Below are 18850 nucleotides of genomic sequence, written 5' to 3' on the forward strand. Positions count from 1 at the left end.
CCAAGGGTGGCTGCACAGGTGTCACTGCACCCAGCTCCCCAGGCTCATTTCCCCCCAAAAAAGGAAGGACCAGGATCAGTAGTGACAAGATTCAGAAGTCAGTGGTGCTTTTGTCCCTGCAAACTCTTCTGCCTGCTTCCACACATGGGCTCCATGCTCCTTGGTCACCTCTATGAGATCTTGGGCATCCAGCCAAAATCCCACTGAGGTCTGGAGGAGGTTGGCTGTGGTACAGCAGACACCAGTGCAGATCTAACACCCTTTATGAAGGCAGCTCTGGTATCTCAGATGCTTTGCTAGACATACAGTCACTTGGGATATGCTAGGGAGAGCGACAGGAACCTGACTGCAAATCCATCAGTCCCCAGCACCATGGGCACAGCCAGTAAAGCTTCCCAATGTCATGGGGTGAGTCCATCTGCATTCACAGAACCACAGACTGCTTTGGGTTGGAAGGGACCTTGGAAGCTCATCTAGTCCAAGCCCCCTGCATTCAGCAGGGACATCTGGAACTAGAGCAGGCTGCTCAGAGCCTCAAGCAACCTGACCTGGAATGGTTCCAGGGATGGGGCATCTCCCACCTCTCTAGGTCAGGGGGCAGGGTCTCACCACTCTCAGGGTCAAACATTTCTTCCTTCTCTCCAGTCTGAATCTCCCTTTTTTTTAGTTCAAACCATCACCCTGTGTCCTGTCACAACAGGCCCTGCTCAAAAGTCTGTGTCCGGCACTCCGATCGGCCCCTTCCAGTGCTGAAAGGCCACCACGAGGTCTCCATACAGCCCTCATCCAGTCCCACAGCCACGGGGCGCCAGCCCTCCCCGGAACAGCCGGGCAGCCAGCCGGGCGCTGCCGGAGGACCCGCTCTCCAGGCCGGTTCTGGGGCGGGGCTTTGCTGACAGCGGCTCCCGGGCGGAGTTTCGTCCGAAGGCCGCTCGTCGCAGCCGGTCTCACCCCGCGGCGGCGGGGCCGGACCTGGCAACCGGCAACCGGCATCTGGGACCCGATAACGGCGGCGGGGCGGGCGCGGGGCGGCGCACGGGGCGGCGGGCGCGGCGACAGCGAGAGCGGCAGCGGCGATGGCTTTCGAGGCGCTGGCGGAGGCGGCGGAGCGGTGGTGCGCCCGCACGCCCTTCCAGCTCATCGCCGCCGAGGAGACCGAGCGCCGCATGGACTTCTACGCCGAACCCGGCGTCTCCTTCTACGTGCTGTGCCCGGAGCCCGCCTGCGGCGACAATTTCGTGAGTGCCCCGGGAGGGGACCGGCCACGGCCGCGCGTGGGTACCTCGGGACGCTCCCCCCGCGCCGTCCGTGCGGGTCCCCGGTACTCGGGGGAGCGCCCAAGGGGCAGCGCCCGGGGGGCAGGAGGGATGCGGAGATGGAGGACGGCAGGGCCGGCGGTGGCGGGGCCGCCCGGTGGCGGGGGGCTGGCGGGATTCTCCCCGCCGCTCACCAGAGCCTGCAAAATGGAGTCCGCTGCCGGCGGGGGCGGCCCCACGGGCAGGCTTCGGGCAGAGACACCCCCGGCCTTTCCCTCGGGCAGGCTGCGGGGTCCGGGGGGCAGGTGGGGTGAGAGCCCCTTCCTCGCGGCTCCCGCGCCCCGTGGGGGGCTGCAGCTGCCGTTGCCCCCACGGACCCTCCATCCTGCCGGGGGGCAGGGGCAGGGCCGGGGCAGGGCCGGGCGGGCGGGCACGGCAAATGGAGAACGGGCAGGAATAAAATGGAGTCAGGATGACAGAAGGGCCGCGCACCCCCACACCCCCGCGGCTCCCCCGGGGCCGGAGCCGTGGACAGGTGCGTGCCGGGACCGCCGCTCTCGGAGCTCGGCGACAAGTTTGTGCCGGAAAGGCAGCGGCCGCGCAGCCCGCGGCTCCGGGACGTGGCGGGTGCCGTTGTCGACCCTCCCGCCGGTGAGCGGACCGCAGGAGGACTTACCGAGCAGTGCCGGCTTGCCGCGGGGCCGTGGTGGGGTTTGGGGTTACCGTTAGAAGCCACCTCCTCTCACTTCCCGTTACTGCGGGGGTGGTTTGGGTCCTTCCCTCGCCGCAGCAAGGGCCTGACCGGTGCCTGTTAATTCCCCTCCCGACGGGTACGGGCGGGGTGAGCCCGTTCCACAGATGAGTGCGTGGAGGCCGCAGACAAGAGACGTCTCTGGGGGCACCGATCCCAGCGAGCAGGACAGTGGTGCTGTGTGTCGGACAGGTGGGCGTGCTGGGTTCTGACAGCAGCTCCCTGGAGTTTGGTGGTACAGTTGTCCAGGGATACAGGAGACCTTCAGCTGCAGCCCTGGATGTGGCCGTGAAGCATCTCCGGGAGTGGATTCTCCTGGACAGAGCCAGCCCCACACGGCGTCTCCCAGCACCCAATGCTCCTTCTCATCTAGAGATGCCTGTGCCCAGGCGGGGCTGTGTCTGCTGTACTCCTGAGCAGGGACACACAGGAGTCTGCTGCAGGAAGAGGCTAAAGCTGTGGTGGGATGCTGGTGGAGTCGGACATCACAAAGAAAGCTCCTCATGTTGCTTAGAGCTGTGTTGTTTCTTTATGTCCTGATCAACAACTGAGCCAGCTCTTTCAAAACTAAACCTGGCCAACTTTGAAGAAAATCTGAAGCAGTTTCAGTCCCTATTCCCATGCTTCCAACACTGGCCACTTCTTGTGGATTTGCAGCCTCTTTTTTTTGGCAAATACTTTGATTTCAGGGTTGCTGTGGGAAGGACTCTCCACCCAAAGCCACTAGTAGTGACACTGTGTGGAAGGGACTGATGCTGTCAACTGCTGAGTATAAACAGTGGAAAACTAGAGGCAGGGGTTTCTTCTGTCTTCTTTGTCATGAACTTATGGCCCTTTTTGTAGTACTGACAGGACAGGTGTCATTCTTAATCCTCTCCCCATTGATGGTGTCTCTTTAATGTGATTAGAACCACTAATGAGCTGATGCACCAGCATTGTGTCTTCTGCTCCTCCTGCACTATGGGGCTTCATTTCTGCTCCCAGCTTGGCTATCTGGGTTTCTACCGTCATTGTCCTTTATTTATGTTCCAGAAGACAAGTTTCTATACACAGTTACAGACTCAAGTTTGTTTTAAGGAGACTTAATACAAGCCATTTCTGATTCTCATTTGTACTTGAGCCTCCTGGCATGGCTCCAGTGACACAATGGGGTGTGAAAATGAGTAAATATCAACGTAACTCACAGTGACACGTTTTACAGCCTTCTGTGCACTCTGTGGCTCTTGTAAAGGAGCCTCACACGTAATAAGCACCTGGTGCCTGGTAATTCTTGTTTTCTTCCTTTACATCTTCATTTCATAACAAAGTGACTTAAAAAGCTATGTAGGAGGTGCCAGAGATGTCCGTGATAACCCACTTGTGAGGAGGAAATGATGAACTTAAAAGGGAGGAGGAGAAAAACACAGCAAGGTTGCCAAATGCAGTCTGGGAGAGAATAACTCTGAATGTGGCAGAAAATCAGAGATTCCAGGTCACAACAATCATATGGTTTTCATTTCCTGGAAGGGTATCTTTGGGCTAGCTTTTCAACATGCTAGGGATGTGGAAGACCCATCTAGATGCCCGTTGACTTTTTCAGTAGCACCTTGGACATTAAAGCTCTCTGAGTCAGTGTTTCAGACAGCTGAACTGTGTATGATTTTGTTCCCGAGGCTCACGATGCTCTCAAACATTTAATTGGACTTGTATGGCTCTAATCAGTGAGGGTGAGGGCTGCCATGCTCTTCTAGTAGTCTGTGTTACTGCAGGATCCAAAGTAATCAATAAAGCAAACAAAAATGGGGTGCTGCCTTGGTGCAAGATTTCCTGTCAAGTATTTTAGAACAGAGTTGGTGAGTCTGAATATTTTCTGCAAAGAGAAGAAAAGAAAAGAAACAAGGAAAGAACCACCACTTGCTGCATGCTGCCATACTCCACGGATGAGCTGGTTAGAAGGTGGTCCAGCAAATCATGCTGGCATCCAGCAATGCTGGATCATCTGAAGGTGTGCGGGAAGCAAACCCCTCCAGATGCAACCCCTTGAATTGCCTCAGTGATGTGCAGTGTGTAGACACTGAACTAAATAATTCAACCATGCCCCTAGGTCAGCTGAGGTGGAAATCAATGGCTGTGTTTTTGTAGTGATACAAAGCAACTGTGAGCAAAACCAGGCAGGCCTGGTACACACATACTCGGGTGGTGAAGTTAATGATGTTTTAATTGCACAGCCACAGCCAAGTGTGGTCCATGGTTTGCTGGCAGAGCACTTCTGTTGCAAAGAGACCCTCAGGTATTGGAGAATCTCCAGGAAAAGCATCTCCAGATATGCAGCCTTGCTGGCTACTCCCAACTTTCCAAGCAGGAGGTGAATCCCTGGATCATGCTTGTTTTTATTTTGAGAGGACAGAATCCCTGTTGTAGGTTCCTCTGGAGATGGGTGAGTCAGTGGTGAAGCTCAGTTCCTGCACTGTCCCACTCCCCAGAGAGCTGTGGCTGCAGCTGAACTTCCAGGTGTCATAACCCTGGTCCTTGCTATGGTTGAGTTTTCCTGGGGAGGGGGAGATGAAAACAAGCCCTTTCTGAGTGAGCTGCATGCATTAATGGCACTTTCGTAGGGCATTTGTTGCCACAGTCAAAGTTCTAAGTCTTCTGCAGATGTGAAAATTCTTGGAGGCCTCATGATGCTCTACAGAACTCTCCCCAGAGGCTCAATGATGAGTTACTCACTTAGGCTTTCCCTTCTTGATAAATCATCTTGTTCTGCATTACTGCTGACAAATTCATACCAGAGTCTAAAAGGTGCTGCAGCTTCAGAGGAGAGTGCAAAACCATGGTAGGACAGCATGGGGTTAACTTTCCCTGGGGAACGTGCTAGCTGTTATTCATAAAAGGGCAAAGCCTGATTTTCATTTAAGTGGAAAGCTCCTGTGTATAGCTCTGGTCATCAAAAGAAGCCACAATTTAAACAAGAATCAGGATGTTAACAGTCAGCATCATCTGATACCTATAAACAATTACAGCAGGTCTAGCTTGAGCCATCAATTACCAAGCTGCAGCATCCAGCTCTCCAGTTTGATGCAAAGATTAGGAGGAATTAAACAACTGTTGCTAACCCCAAGTACTAAGAAATGATGGGTCAGACCTCAAATCTCAAGGCTGTTCTTCAAGTGCTGTGATTTGAGTGCTCATTTGATACTTTAAAGAGGGTTCCTTTTGAGTTCACTTTGTGTACCTTCTGGATTTTTTTAGGCCATAGAAATCACAAAGTGCAGACTTTAACTTTTCATGTTGTAAACAAAAGCTGAGATGTGGCTACATATTTATAGGGCTACAGGGATGGCACCAAGTATCATGAGACTTGTGGGATGTGCCTTTGAGAGCTGGCAAGCCTGTAAAGAACTCACTGCCACACTGCTTAGGAGATGACTCCCGTTATATGGCAAGCGCAGAACCTGCTCAGTAAGGCAGGGCTCTCTTCCTAACAAAACATTTCACTGTGTTTGTGCTTGTGAAATGCAACAAGCAGCAAAGAAAATGTAGGTCAGGGGAGGCTCATAGCAAGGCAGCTACAGTTGTCACCTTACAGACACGGCTGAGGAGACATTCAGTGGTGGTTGCATTTGGCAAGGGCCGAGATGCCCCCTGGGTAGGTGCCACCACTGCATCCCAGGCGGGTGCCACCGCTGCTCGGGGAGGTGATGGGCAAGTTTTGTGTGAGGGAGTGCAACATCTGCCCCTCTTGCTCTTTCCCTGGATGTTAGCTGAGCTGCAGAGAGCGCCTCCTCTTTCCTGCTGTAAGCATCACTTGCTGTTTATAGCACAGGGAAAAGCTGCTTGGCACGTCGGGGAAAAAGAGCTGCTGTGCAACAGCAGAGGTGTAAGAGTCTCAAAGCAGCTCTTCAGTGTTACTGCTGTGACAGGCCCGTGCACAAAGGCTTCAGCAAGGTCTTTAGAAGTCTGCATGAGCCGGTGCTGCCCTGCTGTGTCAGAGCCTGAGTGCTTCCACCATTGCTCACCAGCCCTGTTTCAAACAACCTGATAGCAGCAGAACAAGCAATGGTTTGGGGAGAGGCTTCACAGAGCCAGGCTGAGGAACCAGCATCTTTGAAACAAGAAAAAGATGGGAGGAATATCCCAAATGGGTTTAAATGTGACTGCCCAGGAAGAAAAGGGAGGGATGGAGGCTCGAAGTGTCAGGATGTTGCGAGTGCCCAAATGTTTCTCCTTGGCCTTGTGTCTAACCTGAGGGGATGTTTTGCATCTTTTCTTCTGTGTTGTCAAGAGTATTGCACATGAAGTTCCACCTGCAGAGTCACATCACACTTGCACTAACACCAGGAAGACAAATGTCTTAGCTCTTCCTGAGGGCTTCATTACAGCACATAATGCAGAAGAGAAAACCCATGGTGACTTCCAGGTCTGAGCAGGGCTGCCAAACACCCTCACCTGTAAAATGCACATGCAGAAGGCATGCCTGTCCTCTACTGCCAGTGCAGCCATGAAGCGTTTTACCTCCTGGATCCATTTCCCTGCTTTCTGATGCTTCATGTTCATGAGATGAAGGTTCCTCCTCAGAAGCATGGCTTCTGTAGCAGCCTGCAGTGCCCACCCCCACTGCAGGCCTGAGCTGCATAGGCCCAGAGTCCTTTGGCAAATGTTTACAATGTGGCACCTTGTAGAAGCACATGGAGGGCCCAGTGTGGGTTCCTGCTAATGCCTTTCTTTTCTTGTGTTGCTCTTGGCCTTCAGCATGTGTGGAGCGAAAGTGAGGATTGCTTACCCTTCCTGCAGCTCGCCCAGGATTACATCTCCTCCTGTGGGAAAAAGACACTCCATGAAATACTGGAAAAAGTCTTCAAGTCCTTCAGGCCAGTAAGTGCTTCTTTTTGACTTGTGAACATTGATAGTTGCCTGTGGCTTGTGATAGCACCGAGTGGAATGAGGTGGTCTTTCTTCTGCAGGGACTTGTGTCTGCAAGGTCCTGCACCTAGGCTGGGGCAACCCTTGATTATCAATCCAGACTGGGGGTGAAAAGATTCAGAGCAGCCCTGCAGAAAAGGACTTAGGGGTCTTGGTGAGGAGAAGCTGCAGATGAGCCAGCAATGGGCACTTGCAGAACAGAAGGCCGATGGCAGCCTGGTCTGCATCAAAAACAGAATGGCCAGAAATGGAGAGAGGGGATCCTGCCCCTCTGCTCTGCTGAGACCTCACCTGCAGTGCTGTGTTCAGCTCTGGAGCCCTCAGCACAGGAAGGAAATGGACCTGATGGAGAGGGTCCAGAGGAGGCCACAAAGATGATCAGATGTCTGGAGCATCTCCCTGTGGGCCTGTTCAGCCTGGAGAGGAGAAGGCTCCAGGCAACCTACAGGAAGGCTGGGGAGGGACAGTTCAGAAAGGCCTGTGGGGGTAGGATGAGGGGCAATGGTTTGAAACTGGAGCAGAGGAGATTTAGGTTGGACATCAGAAGGAAGTTCTTCACAGTGAGGGTGGTGAGACACTGGAACAGGCTGCCAAGGTTGACAGGTTGAGGCCTTGTCCCTGGAGCCATTCAAGATCAGGCTTGATGCGGCCTGCTCTAGTTGAAGGTGTCCCTGCTGACTGCAGGGGCATTGGACAAGATGACTTTCGAAGCCCCCTTCCAACCCAATGCAATCTGTGAATCTCCAGGAGCTGCCTGGGGCTGGGCTGTTGGCATGTGAGCTGCTTCCAGGGACTGGAAATGGTTTCTTGGAAGGCAGCTGCCTTTTTATTGGCACCTCTGTGCTGAGGGTACAGGAGGCCAGGCCGCGTGGGAGACGATGGCTGCGGCTTCCAGCGGCACAGGGGCTGTGTTCTGGTGCAGCGCTGGCGCCGAGGGATGGGAGGCAGGACTTTGTGGTGGACTTGTTCCTGGCAGTGGAGCTGGGGAGATTGGCAATGATCTGAGCAGCAAGAGTAAACCTCTGGGAGGCCGGAATTACAGCCTCCCCTCAGAGTGGTTTGGTTTACTTTAGGACTGGCTTTTTTCTTCCCCTGCATGGTCCAGGTTTTGTTAGGACTGTTGCCATTTGGTATTTGCAAATTCCAGTTTGGCCGCTGCTTGAGAAGAAGTTGGAGCAGAAGCTGAGGTTTGTGGGGAGGAGATTTGTATTCTTCTGTTTTGCTGCTGCTCAGCTTTTGCCATCCTTGTTTAACACTAAGGCTTGGTTCAAAGCCTGGGTTTGGTCAGGGTGAGGTGATTTAGGCCAGCGGATGTTGTTTGTTTTTGCCAAGTCCTTCCCTGGCACGGCCTCTCCTCTGAGCACCTGGGGCTGGGTAAGGCGCTGGTGCAAAGCAGGGCAGAGGATCACTGCCAGAGCTGTGCTCTCATGATATCCACAGGAATGCTGATGGATGGACATTTTCATACTCAGCTGGAAATGCAGAGCTTTCCCCCCTCCTTTTCTGGCTGACTAATTGAGAAACCTGAAAGTGTATCCCAAGCTTTCAGAGAGAAAGGGGAGGCCTGCACATGAAAACTCCTCCCTGCCTTCCACCCTTGCATTGTCTTATGTGGACCACCACAGCTGGTCCACATAAAAGAGCATCGTTTTAAAGAATCCTTTGAGAGGCTGGAAAGAAGTAGAACAGATGCAGACTTTTCTTAGAAAGGGCTGGAAATCTGATCCATCAGCACAGCTGCTTGGAATTGTGAAAACATACAAAAATATAAATATGTTTCCCAGAACAATATTTGGCTCTTGGATCTTCATAGCTGTTTTCTCCTGATCTGAAGAGCTGTGCCTTTGAGGAGAAACTTGCCTTGGTTTAACTACAGAGGGCTTCAGAAAAACTCAGAGACCTTAATTAAATTGGTACAGATCACTTATTTCATTCAAACCACATTTATTTCAGCATCTCTGAAGTTCCTGAGGAATTGGCTTCAGTCAAACCAAGAGAAAGTGCTCTTCAGAGGGTTCAAAGCAAGGGGAACCATTGCACTCATTTCATCCAGGCCCTTCTGCTAAAACATGGCTTTCCGCCCCATGATTCCCACAAGCAAGCACATCAATTGTGGGTCTTTCCCAAAGACACTCAGCCTTGATGGAAAGTCTTCAGGTGATTTAAAGGATACAGCCCTGCTGGGCTCCTTTTCTCCTCGTCATTAGTTCCGCTCCTGTGAAAAACTCTTTTGTTTACAATCTGCATGTTTTCAGTTTTGCTCCCTAGCTGCTGAATTTCATTATGCTTTTGTCTGCTCAAACCCAGCATCCTCAGCTGTCAGAGACCTCTTGCAGACTGTAGTCAAGTCTCTCTTCATTTTCTCTTGGATGAAGCACAAAGATTTAAGTTTCTCAAATGTTCCTTTGACCTGGTATTGAGAGATTTGCATTGGTGTGACAAAATGGGGTTTGTCCTTTGAGGGATGGTTGTGTGCAGACAAGCCTAAGAAGGACTGGATTGACGCTATTCCCTCCTTGTAATTAATAAAAATAGCACCTGCATGGTAGGAGAGATTTTTAAAAGTGAAGGGTGTTACAGCATATGTATGGAAACAATCATCTGTCACCCTCAGGGCTTTGCCAGGACAAAGCCACCTTCCATCAGCCGTGGGAAATTATTTCTTTGGGTTACTGCATTCTGTTCCCCGTCCATTCTCTGCTAATAAGCCCTGCTCAGCGGTATCAGAGCATTTGCAGGGCATTTCTTCTCCACTGCCTATTGCAGGGGGGTTGGAACTAGATGATTTTCAAGGTCCCTTCCAACCCAACCCATTCTATGAATCTCTGAATTCTATGAAACTATCTGCTGTCAGAGAGCAGTCTTGCAAATTTCAGTTTGAAAAGTGGCAGTTTAGGAAAAACTGCTGCTGAAGGTCAGCCTGGGCTCTTCAGAAGGGTCTGATGGTCCTGGCTGCTCACTCTGAGACACTGAGGAGAGACCAGGTTTTTAGCATGTGCTTGGTAAGCATCTTCTGAAAGTATTTTTCATCTTGGTATTTCCAGCTGGAGGTCTGAGATTATTAGACAGTTGGGAAAGTCTTTGCTGGAGTCCTTTAAAAGGAAGAGGAGACCATGGTAGTGTACCCACAGCTCCCTGTGCCCTGGTGCATGGCACAAGCACCTGCCCTCCCTTAACCAAGGGCTCCCAGACCCATTTTTGCCCAGTACCTCAGCTCACCCGTGCTCCACACACTTGTGACAGCCCAGCCAAGCCTGCACAGCCTTACCCTGGCCTGGAAGGCATTGAGAGCAGGGATGCCCAGCAGCTGGCATCCCTCTCGGTGCCAGGCAGAGATTTCCCTCTGTTGGCTGCTCTTCCCTGGGCTCAGGAGGCAATGAGGGTGGTCTCAGGCTGCTCCCCAGCTCTCGCTGCTCTCAGCCGTCTCTCTGTTACGTTTTATGGGCATAAGCACAGTGCCAGGGCAGGACATTTATTTAACCAAGGCTTTAAAACAGTGTTGGTTAACCCCCAACAGCTAAACCTCATCTGTCAAACCTGCTCTAGGCAAGCTCAAACTGTTTCTTTGCTGAAGGTAGTGGTGGGTGAGTTGCCTCTGCCCATCACTGCCTTCCTGGGTCAGCTTCCACAAAACTCTGTAATTTGCCTTATTGTCTACTTATTCAGGGGGCATCCCATAGTGCTGGACACCTTGCAGGTGCATGAAGTGATATCAGTGGCACTGGACCCAAGTATCACCATTTGCCTAGACCATCCCAGTTGCTCTGATGCCCTTGTCTCTCTGGTGCCAGCATGTCCGTGCTGGTGCTTGTAAGCTCTGCCAGGAGACTGAGACCTTCACACCAGGGCTTGGCAGAACCAAGTTATCTCCAGCATGGCATTGTGTTACCCACTAAAGCCTGGTCCTGTGCTTGCTTTGTCTTTTTTCCAGCGTGTTTTCACACCAGCTTTTGGTAGGATGCAGTGGCACTCTGCTGCCATGACTTCAAAACTGCTGGGTTATTTCTGTAAAATTGGGGCACATTGAAAGAGGTAAAAAAGAGCTGAAAAATGCCTGAGGGACATCACACCAAATGGCAGAGTTTGCAGAGAACCAAAACATGAAGTCTTACAACTCAGCAGCAAATTCCATGGCTCCCACACTGAGTTCACCTTCATCTGAAAGCTGGCTTCTGACCTGGGTAGTTTGCAGGGTGCAAGCCATTTATTTATCCCAGTGAATCCACACATGTCCCCGTGACCTCTCCTTTGCCACCAGCTGGGTACTCTGGCCAGGAGGAGCAAATAGATGTAGTTCAGGTGGTGCAGCTGCTGGTGGTTGTCCTCCCTCTTCACCACTCTGCTGTCTTCCTTCTCCCCATGTGTTCCCATCGGGCAGTTTTGTTCCCCTTGACTGTTTGAGTAGTGTGAATCAGCTCTTTCTTTCTACATCCTTTCCATGTTTTACCGCCTCTCTCCTTGTTTTTGCTCTCTGTTGAAATCCTTCCATGGGTGCTGCACTGCTGATACTTTAATATATGAAGTAGCTAAGGACTAGAAACAGAAACTAGTGTTTGAAAGGAGATGAGTTGGGAGTTGTTCCAGGGTCAACTCAAGCCACTTTCATCATTCTACTTTGTCCTCATCTTTTATACAGACTCTTCTGCTTTGACCCAGTGTTTGCAGAGCTCTCTATACCCTCACCTCCCATACTTGGACTCGAGGATTTGTCACTGCAGTCTGGAGAGCAGTGAGGGGTTAGCAGTGGTCCTGTGGGAAATGGAGAGGTGCGACCCCTAAAAGCAGGACCTGTATGACCGAGGTTCTTGGTTCCTTGGAAGATCCTAAAATACCCTTGAGAGAACAAAACTATCCCTCTCTTGAAGGAACATCCCATCCCTTTCCTTCCTACACCCCATGAAACCAGTGATGTCAGCAGCATCCCTCTTATTCAGCCTGTGCCAGGGAGAGGAGAGCTGGGTTTCCCAAGGGTGCAGGGATGTGTGGGAAGCAGGATGTGCTCCCCACCCTTCTGCTCCACGTGTGTCTTGGCAGTTCTTGTGGTGTATATTGTGCTTTCCATGCTAATTTTACAGTTTCCCATTAAATGAAGGCCTGTGGCTCCTTTTCCTGCAAATCAAGGAGGAATTACAACCAGAGCAGGGCCAAAAGTGATCAAAACTGTTTCTGCTGGGTGTTACAAACAGAGCAGGATAAGACTCACATTTAATTTGCATACACCAAATGAGTTTAGCAAAAAATAATACTGGTGGATAAGAAGGTCTGGAGGACTTGCCTTTGCATTTTTAAAACTAGAGTATTTGAATTGTATCTTTAGAATCAAGCAAAACCTGACAATAAACCAATCAGTTTCATGTTAAGCATTAGATTGGGAAGATGTTCATGCCTGGGGATGTTTATTCCTTGTCCTGCTCAGAAAACAAGAACATTTTCAGCTGGAGGTCTCTCCTTAAGCATTGTTAAAATGCAAAGGAAGGGGTTTAGTCAGCATCACTCCTGTCTCAGGGCTGAAGAAACCTGGCAACTACAAACCTGGTTTTCTGCTGGTGGCTGTGAGGGGATGCAGGCTTCACTGGACCCAAAGGCTATGAGGGATGCCGGCTTCACTGGACCCAGAGGTTAATTCTGTGCCTTAGCCTTCTACCCACTGAGTAATTCTGAATGTCAGTCACAGGTTACATTAGCACAGGTCCCTAAAAAACTGCCTCATCACAGCCCTCTCATGTTCCTCCTACCAGCTAGGCAGTGCCCCCTCCTCACTGTCTGTCTGGATTTTGCCTCTTCCATGGCACTCTCCACAGAGGGTGCTCCGTGCATCATCTGTGCTGCTCTTGCAGCCCTGGCAAGCTGGACACATGGCATTCCAAATAATGCCTGGTGTGTGGTTTTGCTTTGTGGATATTAACAGCTGCTGGTGGAAGATCCTACTCTGAGATTTCCACAACAGATGCATTATTTTGGCTGTTATTTGGTTTATCTGTCTTCTTGACTCCTGTTTGCTTGGCAACCATCTAGAGGAGAGGGGAAAAGTTCAGGCATCTCTGTTGGCTCCTTTTCCTGTGGTGAAAAAGTGACCATTGGGTGGAGGCATCCAAACATTGTCCAAGGAAGGTAGGCTGAGGATTCTTCACAAGGCCAAAGCTAATTTGCAGAAATATAAAGAGACTTGGGCAAGTTTGAGTTGCACACAGCTATGTCCCACTGCAAGGGCTTCACCCAGCATGCAGAGCTTTGTCTGGTGTGGTGGGATGAAGGGTGAAAGAGAAGCACTCGATGTGGTGGGATCTGTTGGGGTTTTAGGGACTTCTTGCCTACTCCATACTAGCCAGTTCTGTGTGAGGATGCTTTCTTCTTTGGCTTTGCAGGGTTGCCAAAGACAATCTTAAAGCAAGATAACTCCTGCTACAGTATTAGCACGGTTCCTTCTGAAGTTAAACCACTGCCAAGGCTCAATTCCTGATATGACCTCAGGGAAGAAAATGAAGCTTTGTGCAAGTACTTTGCTTTGGTTGTATTTGTCTTCTGGTCCGTGAGCTCTGTACTTGGTGCGAGGCTGCATTTTCAAGTTGTTCTGCGTCTCAGGAGGAAGAGAAAGGGAGTCAAAATGGTTATGCAGGACTATTATTCCAGGTTGAGGGGTTGTCAAGAAGTGGCTCCCAGGCATTGTGTGAAGATGTGCAGTGGAGCTGCACCAGTGAGTCATTCACAGAATTTTCTCTTCTTCGTAGTTACTCGGGCTTCCAGATGTTGATGACGATGCATTCGAAGAGTATAACGCAGACGTGGAGGAAGAGGAACCCGAAGCCGATCACCAACAGATGGGTGTCAGTCAGCAGTGATTGTCTGAGATGCTGAAACATTCAGAAGCCTTTGGTGCCAGGTGGGCTCAGGTGGTCCCACGCTAGCTTGTTCCGATGAGCACATCACATGGGGATAGCTGGCTCCCAGGATCAAAGTTTTACAAAACAGTTCAAACAAGCAAACAAATAAAATTCAATAGTAGTAACCTGTGATCAGCTTTGCCAAGAAGTGACCTGACTTTCGCTCCTGCTTCAGTGGGTTTGCTATGGAGTTGTCTTGGTTGCACCCTGCCATTACCAGCCTAGAAGTAGTTTTGTGGCTGAGTTGTCTCTTCGGTTTGTGTTGGAGAGCAGTGAACGTGGAGAGCTGAGAATGTAGGGACGTGTGATGGGAGTGCCAGTGCTTGGTGGCATCACCCCAAGGAACCCAATGCAGAGAGCAAGCAGCACCTGCGCATTTCTTTTCAGTTCAACAGCTATGGTTTTGGACAAAGTACCAAACTTGGAGAGTTTTCTCCTGAAAAGCACTAGTTTAGTAGTGGCTGGTACTGCAGAAGTGCATGTGGAGGCTTCAAAATATAATAGGAAGTGGGAAATACTGGGGAGTAGCCAGGCTGTCAGTCACATAAACATCATTTTATTGACACGTCCCTGGAGCTGGTCAAGGCCAGGTTGGATGAGGCCTTGAGCAGCCTGGTCTAGTGGAAGGTGTCCCTGCACATGGCAGGGAGTTGGAACTAGATGACCTTTTATGTCCCTTCCAACTCAAACCAGTCTGTGATTCTCCGATATGATTCTATGGCACCAGAGTTACTGGCACTGGATGAGTAACCAGGAGGAGTTAGTGTCAGCAGCATGCGGCATGACCAGCCCTGGCACCCCAACACCATTTCATCCAAAGCCAAATGCTGCTCTCCTACAAATCACCTGAAAACAGCCATCACCTGTCCTGCTTCTGCATGGCAACCAGTTTCAAATGTTGCTGGTTTTGGTACGCTGCATAATCGTGACTCAAACCTGGCACCACGGGGAACTGAGGTGCAGCTTCACTGGGGAGCCATGAGGGCATAAACCAGGGCCTGGCTCCTGAAGTGGTGCTGAGCCTGCTCCTCCCCCTGGGCTCTCCATCTTCTTTGGAGGAGGTACTAAAAAGCTACTACTTTGGCTGATATAAAAAACACATGAGGTTTTACTGTGCTGAGGACTTGCTCCCCAGAAGGGTTTGGTGGGGCCTTGGTATAAAGGAGAAGACCCTGCTTATTTTTCAGCTGTTTTGCTTAGACGGCAGTGACTGCAGGATGAGTGCCAGACTGTGAATACGCAGCGTCGCTTTATTTACTCGCTTTTTGTACTGAGAATAGGAGAAGGAAAGAGGACTGTGCTGTTGCTCAGCTGTTTCTACAACTCAGCAGAGTGTTTCTAAATTTACTCCTTTTTTTTTTCCCTATTATTTACAAGTCGTGAAAGGAAGGCCCCATGCTTCAAAACCTCTGTTATGCAGAATTAGCTCTATCAGATGACAGGTGAGTGAAGAGAAGATGCTTGGGCAACTCCTAGAAACAACTCAGAGCATTTTGAAAATCCTATTTTGGGCAGTGTCTCTTCAATACATTTTTTTTTAAAGACTTCTGTTTTTTCAGTGTAACCTAAGAAATCAAGTTTCCGTTTCTGATGATGCAATTGATGCAGAGCAATTGATTATACCAGTCTGGGGCAAAGACCTACCATATCTGGGACAGTGTGTGGTACCTGAGGTGTCTGCAACACTGGCAAAAGTCAGACTTTAAGAATATTTAAAATAGAATAAGTGGAAGAGAAACAGCTCAATGCAGCCTGGCATGTTCCTTGGGCATGCAGCACAAACATGGCAGTCACAGCACATTTTCTCTGGGCTGGTGATGTGAATGCTGTGGCACCTCATTGTGTAATACTGAACAGCAGCAATAGGCTTTTTGCTTACTAAAATAAAGTGTAAGCCCAGTTCTTTCCATCCTTGCTCTAAGTCCCTAAGTTTTTCTTTCCTCTCCAGCTAAAACAGATGCCATAGCCTGAAACAGAGCTGTGCTTCAGGAGAAGCTTTCTCTTTGTAGCATCCAGTCCTCTTGTACTTATATTTTGAATTTATTGCTGGTTTTATTTTGCTGGATGGTGCTACCCTCATTACCTTAAGGAAGGGAACTCACAGCACCTAACATCCTACACAATGACTTCCAGAAAGGAAAATAAAAACTTCAATGGAAAAAGTGTCCCAAGAGACACAGAGTGTAGAGTAATTTAAGGGACAGGACCTAATAGCAGCCTTCTAGTACCTGAAGGGGGCTACAGGAAGGCTGCAGAGGGACTCTTTGTAAAGGTCTTCAGGACAGGACGAGGGGCAGTGGTTTGAAATGAGAGCAGAGCAGATTTAGATCGGATGTGAGGAACAAGTTCTGCACCACGAGTGTGCTGGAACACTGCCACAGGTTACCCAGGGAGGTGTTTGGGGCCCTATCCCTGGAGGTATTCAAAGTGAGGCTCGACAAGGCTCTGAGCAACCTGCTCTAGTGGAGGATGCCCCTGCTTACTGCAGAGGGGATTCAACTGGATGACCTTTGGATGTCACTTCCAACCCAGACCATTTGATGACTCTCTGGTTGTGGCTCATAGCAGTATAGTTTTGGGGTTGGCTTGGTCTGCTGTAACATAATGCAAGGAATGGAGGCTGGAGGCAAAGCCCTGCCATTCAGATTTGCTAGCTGCCTGCACTCATTTCATTTAGGTGCAGGTGGCTGGCACCACCTCCACAGGCACGTACCCACGCGCACCCCTGCATGCTGAGCTGTGGGGTTGGCCAGGCTGGAAAATTGCCCTCTCCCTCTTCATGGGCAGGTAGTTTTCCAGCCGGGTCAGTCCCACTGTTTGGTTCAGTATGTGGCTACATGCAAAGTGCCTGCACAGCCAAGAAGAGGGTGCAGGGTGGAGGTGGGTGGTAGCTGAGGACCTGCAGCTGGAGGCACCTTGCAACCCTTGCACAGTGTTAGGGGGCTGAGGTGCAGGACAGACAGGATCTTAACTGAGCAAAGTGCCGCAGAGAATTTGCTCTGCAAGTATTGGTGAGAACTGGGTTCTGGGTGGCAGTGGGACAGGCAGGAATCCATGAAATGAAGACCAGCTGTTGTAAGACCCAGTGGTTGTAATTGCTTCTGGGAGGGCAGGGGGTGCTGCCCTTTGCCACCTTTCCCTGCATACCGACTGAGCGTTAATGCGGCCAAAGCAAACATAACCTGTAAATGATGCAGATTTATCATCTTCTGTATGCACTAACTCCCTTTATTTTGGAATGCCATGAGCCATTTGGGTGACTTCCACACCAGGCTGAAGTGCTGGAGAGCCAGGAGGCCCTGCACAATGGGCCAGCTCAGCCCTCCTGGCCTGAACACATGGAGCTCTGCTGCTGAACTGAAGCATGACCAGGCAGCAGTGAGGATCAGCTGGAATTTTATATGGAGAAAACTGAATTTCCATGTGCATTAAATGTGAATGAGCATTAATATAAAATGTATTTTATCAAAAAATACTGATTGCTTACCTTGACCAAGTACCTTCCTGTATTGCTGTTACTTGTTCCCTGCTTACCAAACGATGCCAGAGATGCAGAACTGGTTTCATTGTATTACAAAGTATTTTTGCATATTATTTGTATTTTATTTTTCCCTCGCTCCTCCCACAAATTGAGGTTAGTAGCTATCCAACAGTTACTCCAGGGGGTGGCATGACCCAGTGCCTAGGCTGCCAGACAGAGACACAAGTTCTGCAAACACCTGCATAAATACTTGCAAGCCTGGGGACTCGTTGGGAAGATGTGGTTCAGAGCTTTGCCATCACCTTGCCTTCAGTTTAGGTGAGTCTCAGCAGCTGGCAGGCCTCCAGTTATGCATCTAGGCCTCCAGGAAATTCAGTGGAAGCAGGGTAACTCCTTTGGAAGTTCCACCTTAAGCCTTTTGGAAAAGGGACCACTAGTATTATTTGCCCACTAGCATGTAAAGTGCTTTTAGATCTGTGGGTGAAAAGAGGTGTGCATTATCATTACCTGTCCCCAAAGCAAACCATTAGTGAAAGGACACAGAACAACATCCCTTGTTCCTCACCCTTCTCTCATAGGCACTTCATGCTCTAGCAAAGTATAAATGTAGCAGAGCAGAGCAGATCCTCTTGGCAGAACTGAGGCTTCTGAGCACGTGTGACATGAATGCACTTGGCAGAGTGCTGCTTGGGGAATGAGAAGTACAAGGGGTGCCAGAGGAAGAGCACAGGTGTTCTGTGGAAGAGAGCAGTCCTTTTTTAGGTGCCAAACCCAGGATCTTTTCATGGGGAGCCATGCCTAGCTAAATAATCCAGTCTCTGCAGATCGTGGCCTGTTGAAGCTTTCCAGGCATCCAGAAAATGGGACTTGTCTGGGGGCCATGGTGGGAGCCTGGCCCAGCCTGCAGGTCTCTTCCTCAGCACTCTCTGGTTTCAGCCTGGCCACAGAACATAGGAGATCAGGAAGGATCCCTTCAGGGGCTCAGGCTGGATGTCCCTTTCTGTGGATGACCAAGCAGAGGGGAACGCTGTGCTTTCTCTGCTCAGTACTGGCAGGAGCTGCTCTCCTCCCCGGCAGCCTGTGGCTGCAGCTGGGAAGCCTTGGCCTCGCTCGGGCAGGCCAGACTCCAGGCCACGCCTCTCAGACCTCTGGCAGCCTGGGCTTGAGGTGCTCCCTGCAGAGTCACCAGGGAGCTGAAGGCTCAGGAACATCACTTCCAAGGCAGATATTAAAATACAGATACAGCTTAAACATGGTCCTTACCTCCAGCAGGAAAGGCTGAGAGCAGACCCTGCCACCAAGAGGTTTTATCAGACTCTCGTACCTGAGTGGGGCCTACAAGAAGGCTGCAGAGGGACTGTTCGCAAAGGCCTGCAGGGACAGGACGAGGGGCAATGGTTTGGAATGAGAGCAGAGCAGATTGAGATTGGATGTGAGGAACAAGTTCTGCACCATGAGGGTGCTGGAACACTGCAACAGGCTGCCCAGGGAAGTTGCTGAGGCCCCATCCTTGGTAATATTCAAGGTGAGGCTGGACAAGACTCTGAGCAAGCTGCTCTGAGTGGAGGATGTGCCTGCTGAG

The 18850-nt window shown here is 50.5% G+C and overlaps 1 protein-coding gene across 1 annotated transcript; it reads left to right on the plus strand.

Annotated features, from left to right (window-relative positions):
• Positions 1–895: 895 nt before the first annotated feature.
• Positions 896–14118, plus strand: MTURN (maturin, neural progenitor differentiation regulator homolog). Its single transcript, XM_054161060.1, has 3 exons — positions 896–1238; positions 6736–6858; positions 13635–14118. Exons 1-3 carry the CDS (start codon positions 1077–1079, stop codon positions 13743–13745), a joined length of 396 nt encoding a protein of 131 aa, XP_054017035.1. The 5' UTR covers positions 896–1076; the 3' UTR covers positions 13746–14118.
• The last annotated feature ends 4732 nt before the right edge of the window (positions 14119–18850 follow it).

The sequence above is a fragment of the Dryobates pubescens genome, chromosome 4 (genome assembly GCF_014839835.1).
Source record: "Dryobates pubescens isolate bDryPub1 chromosome 4, bDryPub1.pri, whole genome shotgun sequence".
Lineage (NCBI taxonomy): Eukaryota > Metazoa > Chordata > Aves > Piciformes > Picidae > Dryobates > Dryobates pubescens.

Coding starts and splice junctions, on each gene's coding strand:
- MTURN (XM_054161060.1), top strand. CDS start 1,077: ATGGCTTTCGAGGCGCTGGCGGAGGCGGCGGAGCGGTGGTGCGCCCGC. Junction 1,239..6,735: donor CCGCCTGCGGCGACAATTTC/GTGAGTGCCCCG, acceptor CTTGGCCTTCAG/CATGTGTGGAGCGAAAGTGA. Junction 6,859..13,634: donor TCTTCAAGTCCTTCAGGCCA/GTAAGTGCTTCT, acceptor TCTTCTTCGTAG/TTACTCGGGCTTCCAGATGT.